This window comes from Hemicordylus capensis, chromosome 4 (assembly GCF_027244095.1).
Source record: "Hemicordylus capensis ecotype Gifberg chromosome 4, rHemCap1.1.pri, whole genome shotgun sequence".
In the NCBI taxonomy this organism is placed as follows: domain Eukaryota; kingdom Metazoa; phylum Chordata; class Lepidosauria; order Squamata; family Cordylidae; genus Hemicordylus; species Hemicordylus capensis.
In genome coordinates, this window is record NC_069660.1 from 320,792,992 (window position 1) to 320,817,876 (window position 24,885).

The 24,885-nt window shown below is 49.7% G+C and overlaps 1 protein-coding gene across 4 annotated transcripts in view; it reads right to left on the bottom strand.

Moving 5' to 3' along the window:
• HSF1 (heat shock transcription factor 1) overlaps positions 1–24,885 on the bottom strand; it is an 81,690-nt gene that overhangs the window by 46,009 nt on the left and 10,796 nt on the right. For all 4 annotated transcript variants that reach the window (XM_053244705.1, XM_053244702.1, XM_053244704.1 and 1 more), the window contains exons 2-4: positions 12,093–12,201; positions 8,663–8,799; positions 4,835–4,959 (exon numbers count right to left, since the gene is read on the bottom strand). In XM_053244705.1, coding sequence (XP_053100680.1) covers positions 4,835–4,959; positions 8,663–8,799; positions 12,093–12,201 — 371 coding nt within the window. The remainder of the gene's footprint in view (positions 1–4,834; positions 4,960–8,662; positions 8,800–12,092; positions 12,202–24,885) is intronic.

Genomic DNA, 24,885 nt, shown 5'->3' on the forward strand with positions numbered 1-24,885 from the left:
CACTGGGAGGTATTAACCTCACGAACTACAGGTCTTGTAACAAAAAAAACAACACCCACCCACAGCTGTTTTTCCAGTGGAGCTTTCAGATGCGAGGCACAACTGTTCCAGGCTAAAAAAAATACCCCTGAAAGAAAGCTTTTGGCTCACCGATCCCAGTGTTAGGAGGAAGCTGGAGATCCAAAAGAAATGAAACACAGGAAGGAGAGAGAGAGGCCAGGAGAAGCTGGAGCTCCAGGAAGCCGAGGGAGGGAGCATCTCTACAGGCCCAGACCCTTCTGCCCCCCAAGCCCACCTGCTCTTCACCCCAGGCTCCCCCCCCAACACACACACATCTGGGCAGTGGCAAGAGCAGCTAAGGACAGCTTGCAACAGCTCCTTCCCTAACATTCGCCAGTGTGCAGTTCTCATGGCATCAACATTCAGACAGGTGCTGCAAGGTGGGTCATAAAACGGTGGGGTTTTGTGTTTTGGAGACATGAGAGACCGGGCAAGGAAGCCAAGCCTTGCAGAGTTCTTACTCACGGGTCCACTCAGGCCTCCTAGGGATCAGTTCCTTCACTTTTGTTCCCCCTCCCACCCACCCACCCACCAACCCATCCCCTTTCCACAAAGGCTTTGACTTTCCTTCCCATGGGAAAGGAAGCTCAAGGGAAGGGAGCTGAGGGGACTCATGACCCACCCACCCCACCATGCTGCCGTGGCCGCTCCATCAAGATTTAGAGCAGGGCTGCACAACTCTGGCCCTCCAGCTGTTAGACTACAACTCCCATCATCCCCAGCCACAGTAGCTAAGAGTCAGGGATGTTGAGAGTTGTAGTCCAACATCTGCAGGAGGGCTGAAGTTGTGCAGCCCTGATGTGGGTGGGGGAGATGCAGGGACCAGTCTCTTGTGCTGCAAGCCCCCCGTTCACTGATGGGGCCACCACGGGAGAAACAGGAAGGGAAGAGCTCGGCTCACCTTCTCGAGGAGCTCCATGGGCTTGAATGGAGGCCAGGAGAGGGCCTTGGCCTACTGCAGACTGCTGATCTGCCCCTGTGGGAGGCCCCAGTCCGAGGGTGCTGGGTAGCATCAAGAGGCACCCTCTGGCTTTGATGCCACTCAGCAGGGAGGGCCTTGGGCATGCTGGCCTTGTGGAAGCAAGTATGAATTGTCCCCTTTGCTCAGCAGGGTTCACCTTGGTTGCATTTGGATGGGAGACTACACGTGAGCCCTGTAAGATATTCCCCTCGGGGCTGCTCTGGGAAGAGCATCTGAGGTTCCAAGTTCCCTCCCGGGCAGCACCTTCAAGATAGGGCTGAGAGTCTCCTGCCTGCAGAGACTTGTGTTCTAAATATGTTAAGTCAATAAAATAAATAAAACCCAGGAGAAGCTGCTGCCAGTCTGTGTAGACAATACAGAGCTAGATGGCCCAAGGGTCTGACTCCGATAAGGCAGCTGCTTATGTTCCCTGCCCAGGCTGTCATGCTCCTGCTCTGCCTGGCGAAAGAGAGTCCACAGGTGTGAGTCAGGAAGGAAACACACTTGTGCAAGCGGGTGGCTTGTGGCGGGCTCTGCAAGGATTTGCTTCACTGCACAGCCAGCCTCTTAAGCACCCTGTGGGGTGGGTGACCTGAGCTGACTTGGGGGGCGCTGACCAGAAGCTAGTGGGACAACTCATGGGGCCTTCCCAGGCCGACGCTTGTCCTCCCCCCAGTGAAAGTGTGATCCCCTCTCAGAGAAAGGCCAAGGCCCAACCGTGGTTCGTGGCAGGTGCCGGCTATGAAGACAGCAGGCCAGGCTGCTCCACAGCCAGGCCCAAGGCTGCCAGGGCAAGACTGTGGCTATGAGTCCCACAGGAAGCCTGCAGGAGTGCCTGCTTGGGGAGCAAGCCCAAGCGCCGCCTGCTCCCCAGAGGCAGGAAGCAAAGCGGGGCAGCCCCCTTGGCTGGAGGCTGCTGCAGAGAGAGGCGAAGGCAGCCTCTGGCCTGCTGCACAAGAAGACCACAGGCCGGGAGCCGCCAAGGGAAGCCCTCGCAGGGACCATCGGCAGACCTGCGCACAGCTTGGCTCTTGGGAGAGAAGAGGCCCGTCTGCAAACCTTCCTCCGCCCTGGGGAACACTCCAGCCAAGGCTGCTTCCACCCTGGAAGACGCTCGGCAGCAGGCGCTGGGGAGAGGTCTTCAGTGGGCAGCAGAAGCCAAGAAGGAGCCGCAGGGGACGCCTGGAGGGGCCTGTTCCTAGAGGGGCGACTGGCCAGAGAGGTGGCGGCCCGAGACAGCGCACGGCCAGTCAACCTCCAGGCACCTGGCTCCTCGCCACGTGCAGTTCTGGTGCGCCACAGAGACCCTGCTCACAGGAGGACGCCTGCTGGGACCAGGAACTCTTTTCTGCACAGATCGGAATCACATCCGGCACTCTTGAGCAGAGCCGCCCTACCCCCAAACATTTGCGGGCAAAGGCCCCATCACACTTAAGAATGGAGTGGGCTCAGCCCCACTATGGATGGCCAAGGCACACGCACACACAGGCCCACTGAGCTTTCTTAACCCTTTCAGTCACTCAGTATTTTGTCTTCCATTAGGCTGCATTCTGCACTAGGAAGAACCAGATTCTGCAAGTGGTCGCTGGCCTCTTTGTGCCCCATTTATCCTTCTCCGGCTAGTCAGGAAGGACACACACAGACAGCTCTCTACAGGGCACTGGGGCCACCAGCCTTCAATTTCCGGCTGCCTCCCACTTTGCCTGGTCTTCGGAGAAATTTTTTTGGGGGGGAGAGGGGAGGAGGAAGAGAGGCAGAAGTGGCTGGAACAGACATAAATGTCTGTGCATTAGAAACATGCTTTCCCAGAGATCTGATTTCAGCACCTCTGCAGTGTATGAAATAAGAGCCCAACCAGCCCTGCTCTTGACCCAAGATCCCTCCATGCCGTGGGGAAGAACAACAGGGCAAAGGCCGAGGAGGCCGCTGGTCGGAACAGCCTCCCACTACAATCCGGGCAACACCTGAACATCAGTCAGCAAATTCCCAGGATGGCAAAAGTCTGACCACAAGACTAGACTCCCCAAGAGACCAAAGGCCACCGCAGCAGCAGCAGCAGCAGCAGCAGATCCAGCCAGTGGTAACCCAACGCCACATTCCAAGGGTAAGGAGTCAAGTTATTTATGGTGGGGCGGGGTGGGTGGGTTTCTGTCCTGGCCAGAGAGCAGCTGGGCCAGAGCTGCCAGGGGAAGGACCACCACAGCCATGAAACAAGAGCAGGGGACAGCCCAGGGACTCTGACTCAGCTCCCAGGGAGAGGGGGGTGCCCAAGCTTTGGCCTTCTCCTCCCTCAGCTGTGCATGTGCGTGGGGGGTGGGGTGTGTGTGTTTGCTGTGGCTGCTCTGTGAAAGGGAAGATGCTCCGTGCATGGCCAGGCCAGGCCACTGAACGCCAGAGCTGGGGTGGGCCTTGGCAAGCCAACTCCTCTTTTGCAGCAGCCCCTCTCCAGGCAGAAAAGGGCACAGACAGCGGGCGGAGCAAGATGCAGCCCAGAGGCAAGAAGCAGCCAGCCACCTGCAGCCCACCACGCGTGCCAAGTTAGGGGGCCTGGGGGTCGGTGGGGCTTCAGGCTGCAGGCCTGGCTCTGCCCCCCTCCCCCAGTCCACACCGCTCTGGGCCGATGCGAGAGAGCACTGCCAGCTGAGCCCTCTGGTGCTTCAGGGAGCTCAACTGCTCCTCTCCTGGTTCCAACGGGATGCACCACCACACAGCCGACAAGTCCCTGGTTTGAAGAACTTGTTTGAAGAACTTAGAATTGATTGCCAGGACATCTAGGACCAGCAAACTGAAGTACTTTTTCACACAACGCATAATCAACTTGTGGAATTCTCTGCCACGAGATGTGGTGACAGCCAACAACCGGGATGGCTTGAAGAGGGGTTTGGAGAACTTCATGGGAGGAGAGGTCTATTGCAGCTACTAGTCGGAGGACCAGCCTCGGGGGCGGGGTGCCTCTGGGTACCAGTTGTGGGGGAGTCACAGCAGGAGGGAGGGCATGCCCTCAACTCCTTCCGGTGGCATCTGGTGGGCCACTGTGCGAAACAGGATGCTGGACTAGATGGGCCTCCTTGGGCCTGATCCAGCAGGGCTGTTCTTATGTTCTAATGGATGGCTCTGCAGCAGCAGCAGCAGCCGCCCCTGCTTTCTGAAATCCATGCAACCCTCAGGCAACTAGACATCATTCAGGAGGAGAAGGCACTGCTGTGCCTGGTGGAGGGAAGCTGGGCCAGCAGCCGCCACCCCTCTCATGGGGAGCCACTGAGTGCAGGCCAGGCTGCCCTTGGAGGTGTGCACAAGGCCTCTGCGCTGCTGCCCCACACCCTGCAGAGGGAGAAGAAAGCCACTCCCATCCGTCTCCTGGGCAAGAAAAACCCAAGGGGATGGCTTGGACCTTGAAAGCCCTCCACAGACAAGAGGGAAGAGATCCCCCACATGGAGTCCGCTGCTCTTTAACATCAAGGGAGAGGCTCTTCTCAGAGATGGGGCTATGAGGGGCCTCCTCCCTGCTGCTCCCTCCACTTGTGCCTTCACATCTGCTTAGCTGAAAGACGGAAGCAGCCCTGTTCTGCCAAGGCGCTCATTTGAGGGGCTAGTTTAGCTATCGTCTTAACAGGGCTTGATGGCAAGGAAACATGGGCCTTACTGATCTCTGTGCTGGTAGAGAGAGAATAAGCAGTCCGATTAGAGAATCGAGGAGCCCTTCGGCTGCTGGCACATGACCCACCAGCAGAGGGTGTGAGAACACAGAGCAAGGACTCCTCTCTTCCATGACCAGCCCCCCAGCCCCTGCCCCACTGCCCCTTCCATACATACTGCTTCATGGCAATCAGCTTGGAGTCCATGCTCTCCTGCTTGCCCTTCATCACCTGGACATCAGTCAACAGCTTGGTCACGCTGTCCTGGCGGACCCGGATGTCTTCATTCTTGATGCCAGAGACCTGGAAGCAGAGCAGGTTCATCACTGACTGCTAGCCATTGCTTCCCAATGAGAACACAGCTGGCCCTGCCCCACAGGGAGAGGGCGCAGGCTGTCTCTTCCCAGCACCATCTGGAGCCCGCGGCCAAGCAAGCATGGCAGCTCCTCCCGAGAGGAGAGGCACCTCAGCCTCATGCTGCACAAGGACTTCTTGCACACTGACCGGCACCGTGGCCCATTTGAAAGGAGCTGGCTCTTTTGGCCAGCATGTCCCAGGATGCACAAGCCCTCTGCCCCCCAAACTCTGGTCCTGTATGAGAGAGAGGGAGGATTCTCTTGTTGGAGCACATTCAGAGAAAGCTTTCTGGACAGGGTTGCGTCTATTATAAGTGTCTCCAATCACACTGCTAGGCAAGGAATGTTGTATTTGGCGCCAGATTCATTGTTTTGGGAAGTTCTGGGTTTGTTCAAAGTTCTTTTAAAAAGCCAGAGACTTGCTTTACAGCTACCAAAGAAGTAGGACATGGATGTCTCAGAAACCAGAAAGGGCTGAACAGATGGGTATAGGTATGGATGTGTGTGAGAAAGAGAGCGAGAGCGAGAGCGAGAGCGAGAGCGAGAGCGAGAGCGAGAGAGTGTGTGTGTGTGTGTGTGTGTGTGTGTGTGTGTGTGTGTGTTCTCTGTGTTGCTCTATGACCCTCTTCAGTTAAGAAAAATTGGTAACTCACCTTCCAAAACAGAGAACTACCTGCTGCTTTCAGAGTTTGGTTTTGGAGTGTTGGTAGTAGTTTATAGCTTTACAAAATATGTAAGTTATACAATATCTGCAAAATTATAGCCAAACCCAAGGCCGAACTGAGACTAGGGAAGCTGACCACATTCAAAAACCTTGTGTACACACCAAGAACATACAGCCTCACTTATAGAGCATTTCCTCCAGAGGCCCCACTCGCATTTCATGGGGCACAAAATGCAAGACACCCCCAAAGGAAGGCCTCAGCTGAGACCAGGGAGCAGCAGGTCCAACCGTGTCTCCCTCCAGGCAACTCAACCAGGAACTCTCTGCCAGTAGAAGTCCCTGGATAAGAAGCACAGAGAAATCGGCATGGCCTAGAAACTCAGGTAAGCACGGATGTGGCAACATACTATTTAGGTAGTGAAATCCAAAACTGATTGTGAGGAGCTCCCAAAGGATCTCTTCAAACTGGGGCAATGGGTGACAAAATGGCAAATAAGGAAGTATAACATGTGATGCATATTGGGGCACAAAACTCCAGCTTCACATATATGCTAATGGGGTCTGAGCTGTTGGTGACTGACCAGGAGAGGGATCTTTGAGTCGTGGTGGACAGCTCGTTGAAAGTGTCGACTCAATGTGCGGCAGCTGTGAAAAAGGCCAATTCCATGCACAGCATAATTAGGAAGAAGATTGAGAATAAAATTGCTAATATCATAATGCCCTTATACAAAACTATGGTGCGGACACCTTTGGAGTACTGTGTACGGTTCTGGTCACTATATCACAAGAGGACAGAACAGAACTGGAAAAGATGCAGAAGGCAGCAACCAAGAGGATCAGGGGGCTAGAGCATCTTCTTTACGAAGAAAGGCTACAACATTTGGGGCTTTTTGGTTTAAAATAAAGGCGACAAATGAGAGACATGATAGAGGCCTATAAAGTATGCATGGTGTGCACAAAACCAGGGATCATCCCAGAAAATTTAGGACCAACAAAAGGAAGTACTCCCCCCACCCCAGCACATAATTAAACTGTGGAATTCTCTGCTTTGGGATGTGCGGATGCCTTCTAAGCTGGTAGCTTTCAAAAGAGGCTTAGATACATTCATGAAAGACAGGTTTATTAATGGCTACTAGTCTGGTGGCTACAGGCCACCTCTAGTCTCAGAGGAAAGATGCTTCTAAATACCAATTGCCGGGGAGTAAGCAGGAGAGGGGGCATGTCCTCAGCCCTTGCCTATGGGGTTCTCAGAGGCATCTGCGAGAAACTGGACGCTGGGCTAGATGGGTCTGATCCAGCAGGGCTGCTCTTGTGTTCTATGGTCAGCCCTTCCCTACATACAGAGGCTGAGAAGTACATTTGTGGATGTGATCATCTTGTGCTTGTACATCCCGTCCCCGTCCCCACCCCTTGGCTTCTCAGCCCTGTTAACTGGGGAAAGAGGCACATTTAAAGTGACGGTTCTCCTACATTTAACAGGGACAGTAGATCTGGCCATGGCTACCCATGCTTTGGTCACATTATGGTTGGACTAGTGTTTTCTAGCCCGTTGTAATAACGGGCGCTAGTAGGGGAGAGTTTTGCTGCCTCCCGCTGCCGTCTCTGCCTTCCCCGTAGCCCCTGCCCCCGCCCTCTCCCAGCCGGCCCCGCCGCCTCGCCGGGCCCCCGCCGCCGTTTTCCCTGGCCTTCCACTGCTGGGCCCGCCGCCTTCTCCGGGTGAGTCCGCGGCTCTGGCTGGGCCCGCCGCCGCCTTCTCCGCTCGCCTGGCCTTCCCCCGCCGCCTCTTCCGCTCGCCGTCCACCGCCGCCTGCAGGCTTCGTTTTTTCGGGGCGGCCGCTTCTGGCCGCCCAAGATGGCCACCGGGTGCCGGTGGTCGTGTCTCCCTTGCCCTGTTCTGCGCCTGCGCTTCACGCAGGCGCAGAACAGGGCAGGGAGGCACGGACACACGCTTGGTGTCCGTCCACGGACGGACACCAAGCGTTTTATTAGAGAGGATTACTGCAGAAAATGATGTGGGGAGCCCCTGAAACATATTCAGATGGTGTGGAATATGGCAGCCAGACTGTTCACCAGGATTGCACACTGCACATGCAACCCCAGTCCCAAGGGAACGGCACTGGCTGCTAACCTGTTCCGGGTCCCATTCAAGGAGCTGCTTACTACCATTAAAGCCCTCCATGCTTTGGTTATTTGAAGGATCGCCCTCCCCTGTAGGGGCCCACCATGTGTTGGGAGGGCACTGTTCCGCATGCCAATGCCTGCAGAAGCTGGCTGGCCGTGCGGGCAGGACAGGGCCTTCGTTGCAATGGGCCCCAGGCAGTAACACTCTCTCCTGGGGTGGGGAGGATCCACTTCCAGCCCGCTCTCCCAATATTCCAGAAGCACTTGAAGGCCACCCTATTTCTTTGAGCTTTTGGCCAAGGGGTGCAAGGGTCCTCCTGTTCGGCACTTTTTCTTGTGGCGTTATGGCTCCTGTTTTTAATGAAGTTTTTATTGCATCTCCAAGTGGTTCCATGGTTCCCTTTGAGACTGTAGGGTCCAAAGGGTGGCTTAGCAATGTCAACAGCCAACCGCCCCTCTCCATCCCAGCATCTCTTCTAATGGACAGCTGCTGGTGTGTCGCTTGAGACTCTTTTTGGACTGCAAGCCCCTTTGGGGCAGCAAGAAGCCATCTCCTTATGCCTCTGCTATCGGAACTGCTTTGAGAACATTTGTTGAAAAGTAAAATTTAAGTATTCTAGACACCAATCCTCCAGATGCACGCCTAGTCCACCTACTAGTACAGGCTGCTGCATTTGGTGGATCCGAGTAGCTGCTCAGCCAGGTCAGATGCCAACCACGGGCAAGGTGGGAAGACAGAGACTCTCTCGAGCCACCCCAGCAGGCACTGGCTGCAGGAAGCGGCACTGTTCCCCTCCCCACAACTAGCTCATCCTCAGGAGCTCCTCCTTTCCATCCAGGCCAGCAACAGTGAAGGCAGACTTACGTTGGTGACTTTCCTCTTGATGTTCTCTAGGAGATGCTCCTGGCCCCGAATGAAGTAGGGGTGCTGGAACTCGGTGTCATCCTTCTCCGGCTTCACTAGGCCACCCTGCTCAATGTGGATCACTTTTCGAAAGCCATCTGAAAGGCAAGAAAGCAGCTCATGACAGCAGCACGGCCGGGGAATGGTTACCCTTAGAAGGCCACAGGCTCTCCTCTAGGGATGTGCACAAAACCGGTTTGCCCGGTTTGGTTCGAATTCGAACTGGGAGGCGGAGGTTCGGTTTTGCTCAAACCCCCCTGGTTTGGTTTGGTTCAAATTTGACCCATTTCGAACCTCCAAAAGTGGGTGGGGTGGTAGCTGAAACCCATGGGTACCTACCGCCCAACCCCCAAAGCAATAGGACACTTGTACGATTTTTAATGAATTTTTGTATTTTATTTGTATTTTTTCCTCATAGGGTATAATGGAACTCAAACCAGCTCATAATTCCATATTGTGGAGCACCCATGGGTGCCAACAACCACCTAAACTCCGAAGCAATCGGACAGTCTTCCAATATTTTATGAATATTTGAAATATTTTTAATTATTATTCTTGTAGGGTATAATGGGCCTCGAACCAGCCCATTATCCGCTATTGCGGAGCACCTAGGGGCACAAAAGTGGGGCGGGTGATAGGCACCCAGGAGTATCTACCACCCACAAAACCCCAAGGCAATTGGACACTCCTCCGATTATTGGTGAATTTTTAAAGTATTTTTGAATTCCTCATAGAGAATAATGAGGATTCCAGCAAATGTATAGCTTCACTTTTGGTGGGGGGGAGGGGTGGCCTGGAGCGGAGTGTGGTGGGTGGTAGTGCCCAAGAGAGGCAAGGAAGCTACCAGAATCTTGAGATTTTCTTAATGAAGGCAGGGTATAAGTTTAACAATAAATAAATAAAATAAAATCTACCAGTGTAGATTCTCTGGTAGCAAATGAGAGTGGATTCATGGTTTGTCATCGAAAATCTCATATGCTACAAGGGAATCTACATTCAGAACACCTCAGAAACAACAAAAAGCAGTACCCCATGGATTAGCAACCCATGGGGGTGGTTGGCACCCTCTGTGCACTACACCACCACTCGGTCTGGGCCCCCCCAAGCCCCCCCAAGTGCAGTTAAGGGGCTGTTGAAACCTTCATTCTTTCTTATGGAGAAGAACCTTAAAGACACGTAAACGTCAAAAATCACTTAAAATCAGCCCTTTGCCCAATTCCTTCAAATAATTCTGGTAGCTTCCTTGCCCCGCTTGAGCACTACCACCCACCACACTCTGCTCCAGGCCACCCCTCCACCCCCAACGTGAAGCTATGCATTTGCTAGAATCCTCATTATTCCCTATGAGGAATTCAAAAATACTTTAAAAAGTTCACCAATAATCGGAGGAGTGTCCGATTGCTTTGGGGTTTTGTGGGTGGTAGGCACCCCTGGGTGCTTACCACCCACCCCACTTGGGTGCCACTAGGTGCTCCACAATAGAGGATAATGGGCTGGTTCGAGTCCCATTATATCCTATGAGGAAACAATAAAAATAAAATTCAAAAATTCATAAAAAACCGTACGAGTGTATGATTGCTTTGGGGGTTGGGTGTTAGTTACCCATGGGTGCCAGCTACCACCCCACCCACTTTTGGAGGTTTGAACCAGTTCAAATCGAACCCCCCCCCCAGTTTGGTTCGAATTCGAACCTGCAGCTCGAACCAGATGGCTGGTTTGGTTCGAATTCAAACTATCGAACTGGACCGGTTCGAATTCACACTGGTTCACACATCCCTACTCTCCTCACCACCAGCTAGTATTTGCCGAGGATGAACAATGTATCCGTTGATACTGCTTGATGCATGGCTTCCCCAAAGTTAACCATGCAAAGCAGAAAATCTCTCTGACTCAGGAGAAAATGATCTCCATTCTCCAACTGCAAGGCAGACCTCCCCAAGGAGAGCATGAGAACGGCCTTGTGGGAGCAAAGCAAGGGTCTCCTCACCTGCCCTTCTGCCTCCAATGCTTTCCCTGGAAAACCAGAGGGAGGGGAGGCTGGCAGTAGACATCCCCCACTTGTCCCTAACACTTGGTACCCCAAAAGGGTATATTGCCTCTGAATTTACAGCTTTCATTTTTAAACTTTCACAGCTGACATGATCAAAAGAACCATGATGGTTAGAGTTAGGACTGGGGAGACCCGAGTTCTAATTCCCATTCTGCCATAAAACTCACTGGGTGACTCTGGGTCAGTCACTGATCTCTCAGCCTAACCTCTCTCACAGGGTTGTTGTGAGGATAAAAACCACCATGTACACCGCTCTGGGCTTCTTGGAAGAAGAGTGGGAGATAAAAATAAAAAACAAGTTTGTCTTGTTAAAAAAACCATTTAAGGACCTTTCTGACCAACCGCTTTGTGGTCCAGTTTGCCTGTATTTCTTGGGTCATCAAGTGTACAACTCAGTCTCTTTTCCAACCTATGGCAATCTGGCCCCCCACCCTCATAACACCCACATCCACATACTGTCACTAACAATGAGCAGGTAAGAGAGAAAGTGGTAAGAGAGAAACCTTCACAAGATGTATCCAGTCTGAAGACAATACTGAGCTAGATAGACCAATGGTCTGACTCAGTATATGGCAGCTTCCCATGTTCCTATGTTCAAGGTCTCACACTGTCTACAGCAGCAGTGTCTGCTGTTTAGAACATCTGTCCCCTTTTTCGGAGCAAGGTTACTCCAACAGTATCCTCAGTGTGCAAGGACAGAAGGCATTGGAGATAGTTACAGGTTTTGCAAACTAACACAAAATGGGAAGGACCCTGGGGAAAGAGGAGAGCTGGCCACATGGCTGCAGTCAGTCAGCCAGCCAGCCAGCCAACCGACCGGTGAAGGGGGATCTTTCAAGCCCCACACAGGATGTGGTGGGCTGTGGAACAAGTTCTCCAATGGTTGGGTTTCTCCTTGCTTACATCTCTGAAGAGCGATACCACCCCCCCTTAAGAGAAAGTGAACCCCCCCCTCATGAGATAAGAGGTGGAAAAGTAGCTGTGTGTTTTTCTAAATTATAGTCAAACAGAGGTTGGAACAACAATAGGACTCCGACAGACAGGATGAAGAGAAGTGTAATGCCCTGAACTTTAAAAACGTTTAGAACATTTCCAATGCTGGAAACATTTAACCTGGAAGAGACTCTTTCTGGATACAACATGGGCAATATTTTGACGGGGCCACAAGACAGGAGGTGGCATCACAGTTTGCCTGCAGAGGCCACCAAGAAGCCCCACCAGGGCAGCCATGGGCCGCACTCTCTGCACACCCCACCCCACAGGCACAAGCTGCCATTGGGGGCTTCAAGGGATTTCCACAGGCAAGCGGAGAGAGGCCATCCAGGCAGAGAGGACACTTACACATGTTGAGCTGCCGTACAAAGCTGGCCATGTTGTTGTGTTTAAAGTATTTAGGAAGGACCTCCTTGGCAAACTGGCCTTGGTCAAAGACATGGAAGCTGTTTCCACCCTGCAACAACAGAAAAGGAGGAGATGAGAAACCACGTGGCCCAGCTACCAACCCTCAAGCGATGGGACTGCCCTATGGCCAGGCAGCCGCGTGCTCCAATAGACGCCTCCTTTCAGGTTTGGAGATGGGGCTAGGCCTTAAACTGCTTGAGACCCGTGGTGGGAGGGCACACATTCAGAGGATCAGGAGCCACTCCACAGCCGTTGCCAAAGCAAGTGGGGAGCAGGCAACAAGAGTGGGTGGCAGATCGTAGACATTGAGCACTGTGTTAAGCCTAGGAAGCAGAGGGACAGAAGCTCTGGGACTGACCACATGGCTGGGAGCCTGAGGCCTCTTTACACATTCCCTGACCAGTGTGGTATCATGCAACAGCTTCCAAGATGGTTCCTCCAACCATGGCACATTCAGTGCACCACACACGCAACATGCTCCCTCTGGGAGGCACATCACGCTCACAGTGGCTAAGTGAGAGGACCCATGCACGGGAACCCTGACAGAGCCCGAGTGGGGTGGGAGTCACCATGGGCATGGTGCGGAGCGGGGGGTGGGGACCTGTTCAGGGCTCCTCTGTGGCTACTGCACAACATTTCAGCTGCAGAGATCCATTTAAAGCATCTCTTCAGACTATGGAAAAAGAAGCAAGAATGGCATGGTAAGCAGCAACGATTTAGGTTTCCTGGGAAATTTCAGATGGGAAAAGTTTCTGGAAAAATTCTCCCTCATTTGCATAAAATTTGCATTTCTGTCCTAAAAACCTACTGTGCAAGTTTTCCATTACTCTAAAAAGATTGTGCTCTTATTTGGCATGTTTAGACTTACTTATACAGTAAAAAGCAAAAAAACGAACTGCCATCATTAATTTCTCCTTCCTTCTAAAACGTTTTTCAAGAAACCAAGTAAAAATTTTAGAAATGGAGGCTTCTCGGCCTTCTGGCTAAGATCAAGCATAGTGTAGGATTAATACAGTCATCCCTTGCCAACCGTGGTTTTTCCAATTGCGGTTTTGATTATCCGCGACTAGGAAATTGTGACAGGTCTCACCGACTGCAACCGAAGTATCCGTGGTTTGGCAAGAATTTTTGGTAATTTGGGGAGGCTTGTGATTTTGGGGGGCTTGTGATTTGGGGGGCCCCCCTCACTCCTCTTGCTGACTATTGGTGATTTAAAGGGATTCTGGGTGGTTTTCGGAGATTTTTTTCCAGGAATGGAACCCAAACGGTTGGTGAGGGATGACTGTACGCAGTACTGAGAATAGGACCAGAGCTCAGTGGAAGAGCCCTGCTTGGCATGCAGAAGGTCCCAGCTTCAGTCCCTGGCAGCGTCCTGGAAGGGCTGGGGAAGACCATTGTCTGAAGAGAGCCACTGCCGGTCAGTGTAGCTAGATGGGCCAAGGGTCTGCCTCTGTATAAAGCAGGCTCCTGGGTACCTGTATGGTCCATTTTCATATGAAAATTTGTCCACTTTTTAATCATTACAAATGGTTTTAGTGGTCAAAAATGCCCCATCAGTTTATGAAACTCCTTTTCAAATCTGAATGTCCATCCAGTTAAAGTCTTCCTTGTGACCCAGTAGAACAGGTTCTCTCATCACAGCCACTTGCAGAGCTTGTGTTGAGCAAGCTTTATGGGTTCTGCTTTTGGGGGTCATTTTGACCCCATCAATAACTGCAAATGTTTGCAAGCAACCTCAGAAGTTGGCTAGATTTAATGGCATCTTTCAGTCAAGGGCCTTTAGAGGAAATTTTCTTCTTCTTCACAGAAAGTTCTTTGCAAAATGTGTTGAGGGTATCAGGCAGGGCTTGACAAATCCCAGGCACCAGGGAGCCATAGAGCCTAGAAATTTAACCGTGGTGTCTAGACTAGGATATTCAGAGGCATAGTTATTCAATACAATCTTTATTTGTCCCAGGCAGCCCTGTTTCTGTCCAAGGATGTGGCTTGTAAAGATGATAAAGAGAATCCCATTTACCCTTCTCCTCAAGAAAGTCTGTCACTAAATCCGGCAAGTTTGTTAACTGGAAAAGGTGCAGAAGAGGGCAAGCAAGATGGAGCAGCTTCCTTAAGAGGCAAGGCTACAGCATCTGGGGCTCTTTAGTTTGGAAAGGAGGCAACTAAGAGGAAACATGATCGAGGTGTTTAAATTGTGCATGGAGTAGAGAGAGTGGACAGAGAGAGAAAAAATTCTCCCTCTCTCACAGCACTAGAACCAGGGCCATTCCATGAAACTGATTGCCAAGAAATTTAGGACCGACAAGAAGAAGTCCTTTCTCACACAGCGCATAATAAATCTATGGAATTCTCTGACATGGGATGTGGTGATGGCCACTAAAGGGCTAAAGGGGCTTAAACAAGTTGACGGAGAATTTTGTTTATCAATGGCTACTAGTCTGGTGGCTGTGGGCCACCTCCAGCCTCAGAGGCAGGATGCCTCTCAATAACAGTTGCAAGGGCCAACAGCAGGAGAGAGGGCGTGCCCTCAGCTCCTGCCTGTGAGCTTCCCAACAGCATCTGGTGGGCTACTGCATGAAAAACGATGCTGGACTAGATGGGCCTTGGGCCTGACCCAGCAGGGCTGTCCTTATGTCCACTGTCTGGCTCCCAAATGTATGGACTGGCTCCTAGATCCAAAGAAAATCTGTCAAAGACTGGAAGCGGGAATCTTTGTAAGCAGCTGCAATGTGGTCTACGTGGGGCTGCCTTTTGTATGTAGTTCAGAAACTTCAGTTAGTCCAAAATACGGCAGCCAGATTGGTCTCTGGGGCAGCCCAGAGAGACCATATTATGCCTGTCTTGAAACAGTTGTACTGGCTGCCAATATGTTTCCAGGCAAAATACAAAGTGCTGGTTATTACCTTTAAAGCCCTGAACAGCTTAGGTCTGAGTTATCTTAGAGAGCACCGTCTTCTGCATGATCCCCACCGCACATTTAGGTCATCTGACGAGGTCAGTTTCCAGTTACCACCGGTTTGTTTGGTGGCGACTCAGATGCGGGCCTTCTCTGTAGCTGCTCCTGGGCTGTGGAATGCACTCACAGCAGAAATCCGTAATTTGAGTTCATTACTGTCTTTCAAGAGAGCCCTTAAAACCTATCTGTTTGGCCTGGTTTCCAGGGTTTTTAGCTGTCTGAATGTTTAAATTGGTTTTATTCTGTTTTTATAGTCTTGATTTTAATTGTTAACTGGTTTAAATTGTTTTTATCCTGTTGTAAACCGCCCTGAGCCATTTTGGAAGGGCAGTATATAAATTGAAAAATAATAAGTAAATAAATAATACAAGTGTGGCTTGCGCTGATCAACTGGGAAGACACGTTCATCCTCGGGTCCCACATATTTTTGTAGAACTGAGATGTCATAACAGCCCTGCTGGATCAGGCCCAGGGAAGCCCCTCTAGTCCAGCATCCTGTTTCTCAGTGGCCCACCAGCTGCCTTTGAGAAGCCCACAAGCTGAGGATGAAGGCAGGCCCCCTCTCTTGCTGCTGCTCCCCCCACTGCAACTGGTTGTGTTCAGAGGTTCGGGGACCTGGAGGGAGCCTACAGCCATCAAGTCACCATTAAAGGCTAGCTGGAATGCTGGCTGTGGAGGGCTATTTCATGTTACTTCTGTATAGCAAACAGTCTAGAAAGGTAATCATGATCTTGCTGTTTGTTACTAGTAGAAGAGAAGAAAAACAGCCAAACAGTATTCCACTGAAGAAACGTGCACTGACATTATTTAAAAACAAAGAAAGAAAGAAACAACTACATTCTTCAGGTCCAATGGCACCGATTCAGATGAGGAATGTGAAGATATTATAAAGACTGTTATAAAAATTGGCCTTGGGAAACAGAACCTGGAATGGAAGACAGGACCCCTTTAGGAAGAGAGAGATGCCAGTGCTTCTGAAAATAGTGGGGAAATATGGATGGTCAATGCATGATTCTTGGGCTGCTTCGTCCCATATGCTGGGTAGCTTGAAGGGTTGGGGCAGCATTCTTATCTCTACATTTCTGCTTCACATTATGGAAGCCCACAACCTCTGGCCACTGTTCTTCTCTCCTGTGTGCTAGTAAAGAGCATGGGCTCCACATGAGCTCCTCCTGGGAGCCAAGTATCACAAGGAGACAGGAAGGTGAATGCCTCTGTTGGAGATGCTCCGCCCTGCAGAGACTCCAGTTTAATTACATTGCAGGCTAAGATGAGAACGTCTGCCCATCAAGAACCTAGCAGGGGAGCTGGCCAAAAGGGCAGAGGGCACAAGAGTCAGTCTGGAGCCCTTCTGGACTGCAGGGAGGGAGAAGGGGGGGGAGCCTCCTCGCTCAGCTGATAAGTTATCCCTCTGCAGGTGGTGGGAGGGAATTCCATCTCCCCCACTCTTCAGCAGCCAATGCCAGCCCTCAAGCACCACGCAGTGGAGCAGGCAAGCCTGAGCTGGGGCAAGGAAGCAGCCTGAGCCAACCAGGGTCCTCCTCAAGAGCAAGCTTGGCACAGGCTTAACCCTGCCCACTCCAAGTGGGGGGGGGAGGAGAGCTGGTCTTATGGTAGCAGGCATGAATGGTCCCCTTTGCTTAGCAGGGTCCACCCTGGTTTGCATATGAATGGGAGGTGTGTGTGTGTGTGTGTGTGTGTGTGTGAGTGTGAGAGAGAGAGAGAGAAAGGTATTCCCCTCAAGTGATGGAGCCACCCGAGGAAGAGCAATTGCATACTTGCCTACAGAAGGTTCCAAGCTCCCTCCCTGGCAGCATCTCCAAGAGAGGGCTGAGAGAGATTCCTGCCTGCAACCTTGGTAAAGCCGCTGCCAGTCTGGGTAGACAATACTGAGCTAGATGGACCAAGGGCCTGACTCAGTAGAAGGCAGCTTCCTATGACCACAGCTGTGCTTACCCACATCCCAGAGTTTCCAAATAAATATGGGCCAGAATAATTTAGAAAGGGCTGGAAACCAAGATCTGAAAGGTGACCTCTGAACATATTTGGGCTTCATATCCTGACAAGAGGATTCAGGGCAAGTGGAAAAAATGTGGAAGACCTGCACATGGGAAGCCACACTTCTGGGCCACAAGTCCTTCAGTGTGATGATCTGCCAATGTGAGGCACAAGCTAAGTGCTGCCTGCGGGATGTGTTCACCGAGACTCTGCCACAAGGCTCCCTTTCTCCCACAAGGCCATGTCCCATACGAGAATGTTACCACTGATGAACAATTCGTGCCATTGAAGATCCTGATATGGCAGACGTTGTGATCCGTGTAAATACGGTTTAATGTATTCCATTATACTTACAATGCTGACATGTTAATAAAGGGGAGAGAAAAAGGTGTCCTGGCTGCTCTAGTTTTCATTTCTCAACCAGTGTCTGGCCTACCACCACATTACAGGGTTTTGGACAACCTATAACCAATGGTTTTCCCACCAGTGTGCCAGTAAATAGAATTAGCTAAGAGAAGCCTGACTTCTGGTTGGCACACTGAGAACAAGCCAACCAGAAATGCTGCCAGAGTATCTTGCCCACAAATCCAGAAGTGTCAAAAGCAACACTTGGTTTTGAAAAGAATTTGACATTTGTAAGTTTTGTACCACAGTAACGATGTTAACGCACGGCCCACAGGAAGTATTCCTTATTACTGCTTGATAATTTAAAAAGGGTCACTAGTAAAAGTTAAATTAGAAAATGTATTTAATGTGTCTTACTTTGTTCAATGAGAAACTCTTTATAAGTAAGCAATCGTTCCACATATCACGTTAATCAACAAAATGCCTCCTCTCACTGATAAACAGAGGGACTCTAAATGTAACAGAGACTTGATATTATGCCTCACTCATTAGTATATGATCAAACAATCTTTCCTACCTCACTCAAAAATGCCAATATAACTAGGAAAGTTCTTCAAGACTAGTAGCTGTCCAGAAGGAGCCACATTTCAGCCGTTTGGTATGAAGAAACAGGCAGCCGTTTAACTGAGCAAGAGGTCATTACTTTTCCGGCTCACATAGCAGAAATTTTATTGCCAAAATATAATGGTATCCACAGAAGAGGCAGAGAGAGGGAGGGAAATTCAGGCTGGCAGAGTGATACAGGAGAACTGGAAGCCTGTTTTACAACTAGATTCTCTTTCATAGCAGGGAGAAGTTCTGCCACTGAGTCATCTTCCTGTTAAGCGAATTCCATCTGGTGGGAGAGCACAGCTGGTCCCAATCCTAGGTGGGAACTGGACCAGACAGGCAGCTGGCAAATCACAAACCTGCCTGCTCGTTCTGAAGAGAGGCAGCAACACCTCAGACTACCCATGAGCACAGAAGGTCCTCAGACCTGCTACGCCGCTTCCAAAAGGGGCCAGAGCCAGGAACCAGGGACCCCGCCTGCACAGACGGAGGCCTTGCTCCAACAGCCCCACCCCACCCCTTGCAGAACTGCTGCCCAAAGCAGACCCCACACCTGGCAGCACGGCCAGCCCATCCCCAGCAACCACAAGCCACTTTTAGAGGCTTCCGCTTGAAAAGGTAAGAGCACCAGCAACGTACATTATATTACACACCTAAAGTAACAAGGCACTGGACAGGGTGTTTTTTTTAAGCACACAAGATGTTGAATCACACACCACTAGAAGTTAACAAAAAATAAGCGTCTCAATGCCTGTTTATCCTCTGAAAAAAATCCAAGATTTAGGAGTAACCGGACAGCCCCACACAGGGCAATACCAAAAGAAATAAGAACAGCCCTGTTGGATCAGGCCCAAGGAAGCCCATCTAGTCCAGCATCCTGTTTCACACAATGGACCACTAGATGCTGTTGGGAAATGCACAGGCAGGAGCTGTGGGCATGCTCTCTCTCCTGCTGTTACTCCCCTGCAACTGGTACTCAGGCATCCTGCCTTGGAGGCTGGAGGTGGCCCACAGCCCTCCGACAAGTAGCCATTGATAGACCTCCCCTCCATGAAGTTATCCAACCCCTCTTAAAGCCATCCAGGTTGTTAGCTGTCACATCTTGTGGCAGGGAATTCCACAAGTTGATTATGCCTTGTGTGAAAAAGTACTTCCGTTTGGTGGTCCTAGACCTCCTGGCAATCAATTTCATTGAGTGACCCCTGGTTCTAGTGTGATATGAGAGGGAGAAGAATTTCTCTCATCTACTTTCTCCACACCATGCATGATTTTATAGACCTCTATCATGTCTCCCCGCAGTCGTCTTTTTTCTAAACTAAATAGCCCCAGATGTTGTAGTCTTGCCTCACAAGGAAGGTGCTCTAGGCCCCTGATCATCTTGGTTGCCCTCTTCTATGCCTTTCCCAGTTCTACAATGTCCTTTTTTAGATGTGGTGACCATAAGTGTATGCAGTAAAAGTCCAGATGTTGGGCTTTCAACCCCAGTCTATTCAGAGAGTGGGGTAAGCAACGCAGCCCCTAGGCAGCAAGGGGACCCCAAACTTGTTGGCTGTGTGTGTTATGGAAGCCCTTGTGGCACCCCTCTCAAGTGACCATGCCTGGAGCCCCACAGATGACTACTTAGAATCTTCTGTGTTGCTGGAAGTACTTCATGGTAGCGCAAGCGTTGGGGGGGGCAGGGCAGGGGGAGTCTAAATGCTGCCTTGTGAAGAGCCACATGCCTGGATCCCTGCGACAAGAATCCTACCTCCTGGCTGGCAGGGAAGGTCCACAAAAATAGGCTCTGCTCTTCTAAGTCATAAGAGGCCAACAGATGCTCAAAGTTTCTGCTAGCATGCAGAACCTGGCAGCAAAATCGGTTAGTGTGTCCCCCCGCCCATTTGGGCAGACAACCCTTCTTGAGAGCCTCAGGATACTACTCCAGCTGGGCACAGCAGCCACCCCTGCTGAATGGAGACCTCCCCCACCCTACGCTCTCCTGTGCAATGCCACTTGATCTACACATGACACTTGCTGGTCCCTTCTGAAGGTCCAGGACACTCCTGCACGGTGAGGTTACAGGCTGCTGCTCTCGCTTAAGAAGCAACCCCAGTCTTCAGCCATGCAACTGCCCGGCAGATGTTGGGCCAGTCACTTCTCTCTCAGCCTAACCTACCTCACAGGGTTGTTGGGAGGATAAGCATAACCATGTGCTCCACTCTAGGCTCCTTGGAGGAAGAGTGGGATATAAATGTAACAAAAAACCCAAAACAAAATGAAAACACAAACAGGTTTCTTGGAAATGCAATCCATTTCAGACCAGGAGTCAATCCACTACTTTTTTGATTTGGTTTCACCATGGTTTGTTTGTTTCTTAAACACCCTGCAGACCTATTAGGGTCCAGAAAATGGCTTACAAACTAGTATCACAACCCGCACCACATCAGTTCAGAAGTAACAACACAGAACTTGTAAGCAGTAACCAAAAGTCAATGGCCAGCAGCAAAATGCAGCAGAAGCATCTTGTCACGGCAAAAGTCTTCCAGTGCAAGACTCTTCTCAGTCACCATCTCAAGGTCAGCAGGGAGGGCATAAGCTGAGCCTCTCAGGGAAGGCGCAGGCTGGAAAGGCCTCGCTCGCCATGCGGAGGTCCCCACCGCCAGCACACACCACTCAGCTGAAGTGGGAAGGCCCCAGCCTTCAAGTCCTGTCCCCCTCCCCAACCCCAGCAATGTGCCTCACTCCTTCATGGGCACAAACAAGTGGACATTTCAGAGCTAACATCTGTTAAGAGGAGAAGCAGGAGCGCTGCTTGGGTGGGATTTACACAAAAGGCAGATCTACCACCACCACCCTCCTCAATTCTAAGACCACCACATGCTCAGCCCACCTACAAGCAGGATGGGTTTCAGAAGCGTAAGGGCCCACAAAGCATTCACTAGTCCATAGCAAGATGTTATTCCTTTATTGTACTATTTGTCTATCACTTTCATTTCCTAAAGAACCAAAATGGCTTACAGTAAGAGACACTAAACACAATTTAAAAACAGATAAAAGCCAATGGAAAAATCAATTCAATGCAATATTGAAAGCTCACTTTAGCATTCATGTTCGTCAGCTCACCTGACCATCGTGGAGAGGGACGGAGTCTAGGAACTGCCAGTCAAATGCCCTCAGAAACCATCACTCCAGATCCCTGCAGGCTTTCGACAAGCAGGGCAGGTCCCAGGTACTGTGACCCATGGCCATCACCCAAAGGAGCCTATCCTGCCCCACAAGGGCTTAAAAGCACACTCCTGCTGGGAGTCAAGACTTTGGAGCACCTGCTTAGAGAGCTGTCAGCTGTTCTGCTCACTGTACCCCTCAGCAAACCTACATTAGTTTCAGACCCATAATTGCGCCAAAGTCCATTATGACCTCATACACTGGAATGACGATATTCATTCCAACAAACTTTAGTGGGCTTCAAAACCATTATTATCTGAAGAGAAAGAATGAAGGGCTCCCACCCTCCAGGGAGTTCTCTCAAAACAAATGTATGTGCCAGGCAAAGTTTTCAAAGCCAAGTAATTCAATACTAAAGCCAACAAAACCAGAACAAAGTCACTCTCAGGGTCAGCTAGATTCCAGGGCGAGCTCTTCTTTCATATCTGATGGTCAAAATTTACTTAGAACCAGACCCGAGAAAGAAGCAAGGCTCTACCTTACACAAAACAAGTTGACAAAGCCGATGCCCATTGGTTATTCAGAGGTTCCATACTAAAATCCTGGGAAGTGGTGTTCTTGAGAGGAATTCCCAATATCTGAGGAGGTCCATCTCCAGTTACCGCCGACTCGTCTGGTGGCTACACAGAGACGGACCTTCTCAGTTGCTGGCCCAAGATTGTGGAATGCGCTCCCTGCTGAGATATGGTCCTCCCCATTTCTGGCAATTAAAAAAAAAAAAATCTGAAAACCCATCTTTTCACCCAAGCTTTCCCAGCTTTTAAAAACTGTCTGTTTTTAATTTTATGGCTGATTTTAAAATGTTGCATTGTTTTAACTTTTTATATGTGTTTTGTTTTATGTTAACCGCCCAGAGATGAAAATTTGGGCAGTATAGAAGTTAAATAAATAAAAATAAAATAAAGTGGAGTAATCTTGTGGCAAGCTTTCTTTTTGGTTGCAGATACATAAAGGACGAACCAGGCAGTGCTGAGCACTCCTCTCTGCACCCCCAATCTTTGGAACCAGAACTGAAGCTTCTGGAAACCCCACACAGTTTTCCCACCCAAAAAAGCATCCACTGAAGGTCCAGGCAAAGCCACCTTCACTCCAGTGTTCCCTCTAAAGTGTGTGTGTGTGTGTGTGTGTGTGTGTGTGTGTGTGTGTGTGCAATCACAGAGGGTTTTTTAATATTCGCTCAGTTGATTTTGTATGCCACGCAGATTTAATCAGGAAGGTCCCTCTCTGAATATACCCGCGCACACACTGCCTTGATACTGCTGCCCAGAAGAAAACACATTCCGCACACAGTTGAAAAACTGAGAGAACACACTGCTTCACTCAGCTGATTGATGCTGGCTAGAATTCCAACAACTTCAAACTCATGAAAAAGACATGGTGCTTGTAGCACACCCAGAGGAAAGCAAATGAAACTGTAACCCAAGCACAGACCCTTTCTACGGTTCCCAAAAGCAGCCACAGAGCATCAATCACAGCACAGATTGTTGCAGGGAAGTTCAAGGAGTCGGAGCTTCCCACAGATAAGTGACTGCAGGCTGGAGGTCCAACACTAGGAGGGTCGGAAGAGGGCAAGAGATTAAAGGGAAGAGCATGAGCAAAGGACATTAGAGACTGTAGCGGATTAAAGGCATTGTCTCAGAGCAAGCTCACTTGTGGGAAAGAAATGCTGAATCATCCCTGCTGAGCTGCTTGGCTAGAATTCTCCTAAAACTATCCTGTATTATTGGTAGGTTCAAAAGGCTGCCACCACCACCCATTTTATTGGCAGAGCTTGAACTTCCCTGGGCTTGGGGTGGAATCCCAGGGAAAATTCTTTATTTTGCTATTGGATAAGTACCAAAACCTTCCATGTGCAAGCCTACACATGGTGAGAAAACTGATAGCTTCTGATAGTTTGAGGACGTGATTGTACCAGAGAAGTCCCCATTCAGCCACCCTTTCCCTGAGTTAAGAAACAACTTGGAGAGGCTTGTAAAAATAAGATACTTAAAAAAACCCAGTTTTATTCAAGTACTGCAGACTGCTTCCGTCTGAGGCTTTCTTAAATACAGTTAAGAATACTTAGATTACAAAAATAGGTTGTCTTAGGAATGTTCAAATGTTTAGAGAGTCTTTTGCGACGCCCGAGGCAGGATGGGCGTAGGCTAGTGTTTCTTATTTCTATTATGTCGCAGGTAATTATAATAAAACAGTATCGGGAATATGCAAAACACACACACCAAAGAAATATAAATTCTAACAGAAAGTCTGACTAAACAAACTTTTCCCTAGACTAAATTTCCCTTCTCAGACTTCGGTTGAGAACTCCTCCAGTGCACTACTGCTCGGGGTGGTTCACAACAATAAGATAGACACAAGATACAATAAAAGTAATAGAACTAAATTAAACAAAAAAGTTGTCAGATTAAAAACCACAATCATTATTAGGTTCAAATTAAAGGTTATTTTAAAAGCTAAAAACTGAAGATTAGAAAAAGCTAAAGAACCTACCAGATATAACAACAACAAAAAAGGCACATTAAAAAGCTTCCTTTAAAAGGTGTGTTTAAAGAAGTTCTTTAAAAACACTGAGGGAGGGAGCATGGCAAAGCTCTTCAGGGAGGGCATTCCAAAGCCAACGGGCCACAACTAAAAAGGCCCTTTCTATAGTCCCTGTCATCATGGGATCGTGAACTCTGAACATGTCCGCATTTGGCAAACTATGCAATTGGATCGCTTAGCACAAGCAAAGCATGGGGCAATGCAACCCTCGGTCACCATGACAAAGGACTGAAGGGAATCACCACCCAAACCTCTCTGTGCCAGACCTTCAAAGAGAAGGAAAAGCTGGCAAAATAGACCTCAGGTTAAAAATAGAGAGGGAATAGCTAACTCGCTCCTGCCAGAGATAACTCACATAAGCACGGCACATCCCCACCCCACTGTCAAGGACTAAGGAGTAAAGTCATTAAGAAAAACTTCTCTCCACATGCAGAGACATCCTAGTTCTTAGATAATTTTATTTATATTTTTATATATATATATATATATATATATATATATATATATATATATATATATATATATATATATATAATCTTTATACCCCACCCCTCCAGTACACTACTGCTCGGGGCCACTCACAACATTTATAAAATAGTTACAATGTAAAATCAGACTAATAAGATTAACCAAATTAAGTTAAACATTAAAAATCCAAGCTAAAACCACAATCAGAATTACAGTTTTTCAAGTTTCAAATTAAAAGTTATTTAAAAAGCTAAAAACTAAGAATTTTAAAATCACCCATTCAGACATCCACATAAACTTCACCCAAGCCATTTCCAGCCTTTTGTTCAATAGGTCTACACCCAAGTTGACCACAGGAACATAGGAAGCTGGCATATACTGAGTCAGAACCTTGGTCCATCTAGCTCAGTAATGTCTACACAGACTGGCAGCAGCTTCTCCAAGGTTGCAGGCAGGAGTCTCTCCCAGCCCTATCTTGGAGATGCTGCCAGGGAGGGAACTTGGAACCTTCTGCTCTTGCCAGAGTGGCTCCATCCCCTAAGGGGAATATCTTACAGTGCTCACACAAATTAAGTCTCCCATTCCTATGCAAGCAGGGCAGACCCTGCTTAGCTA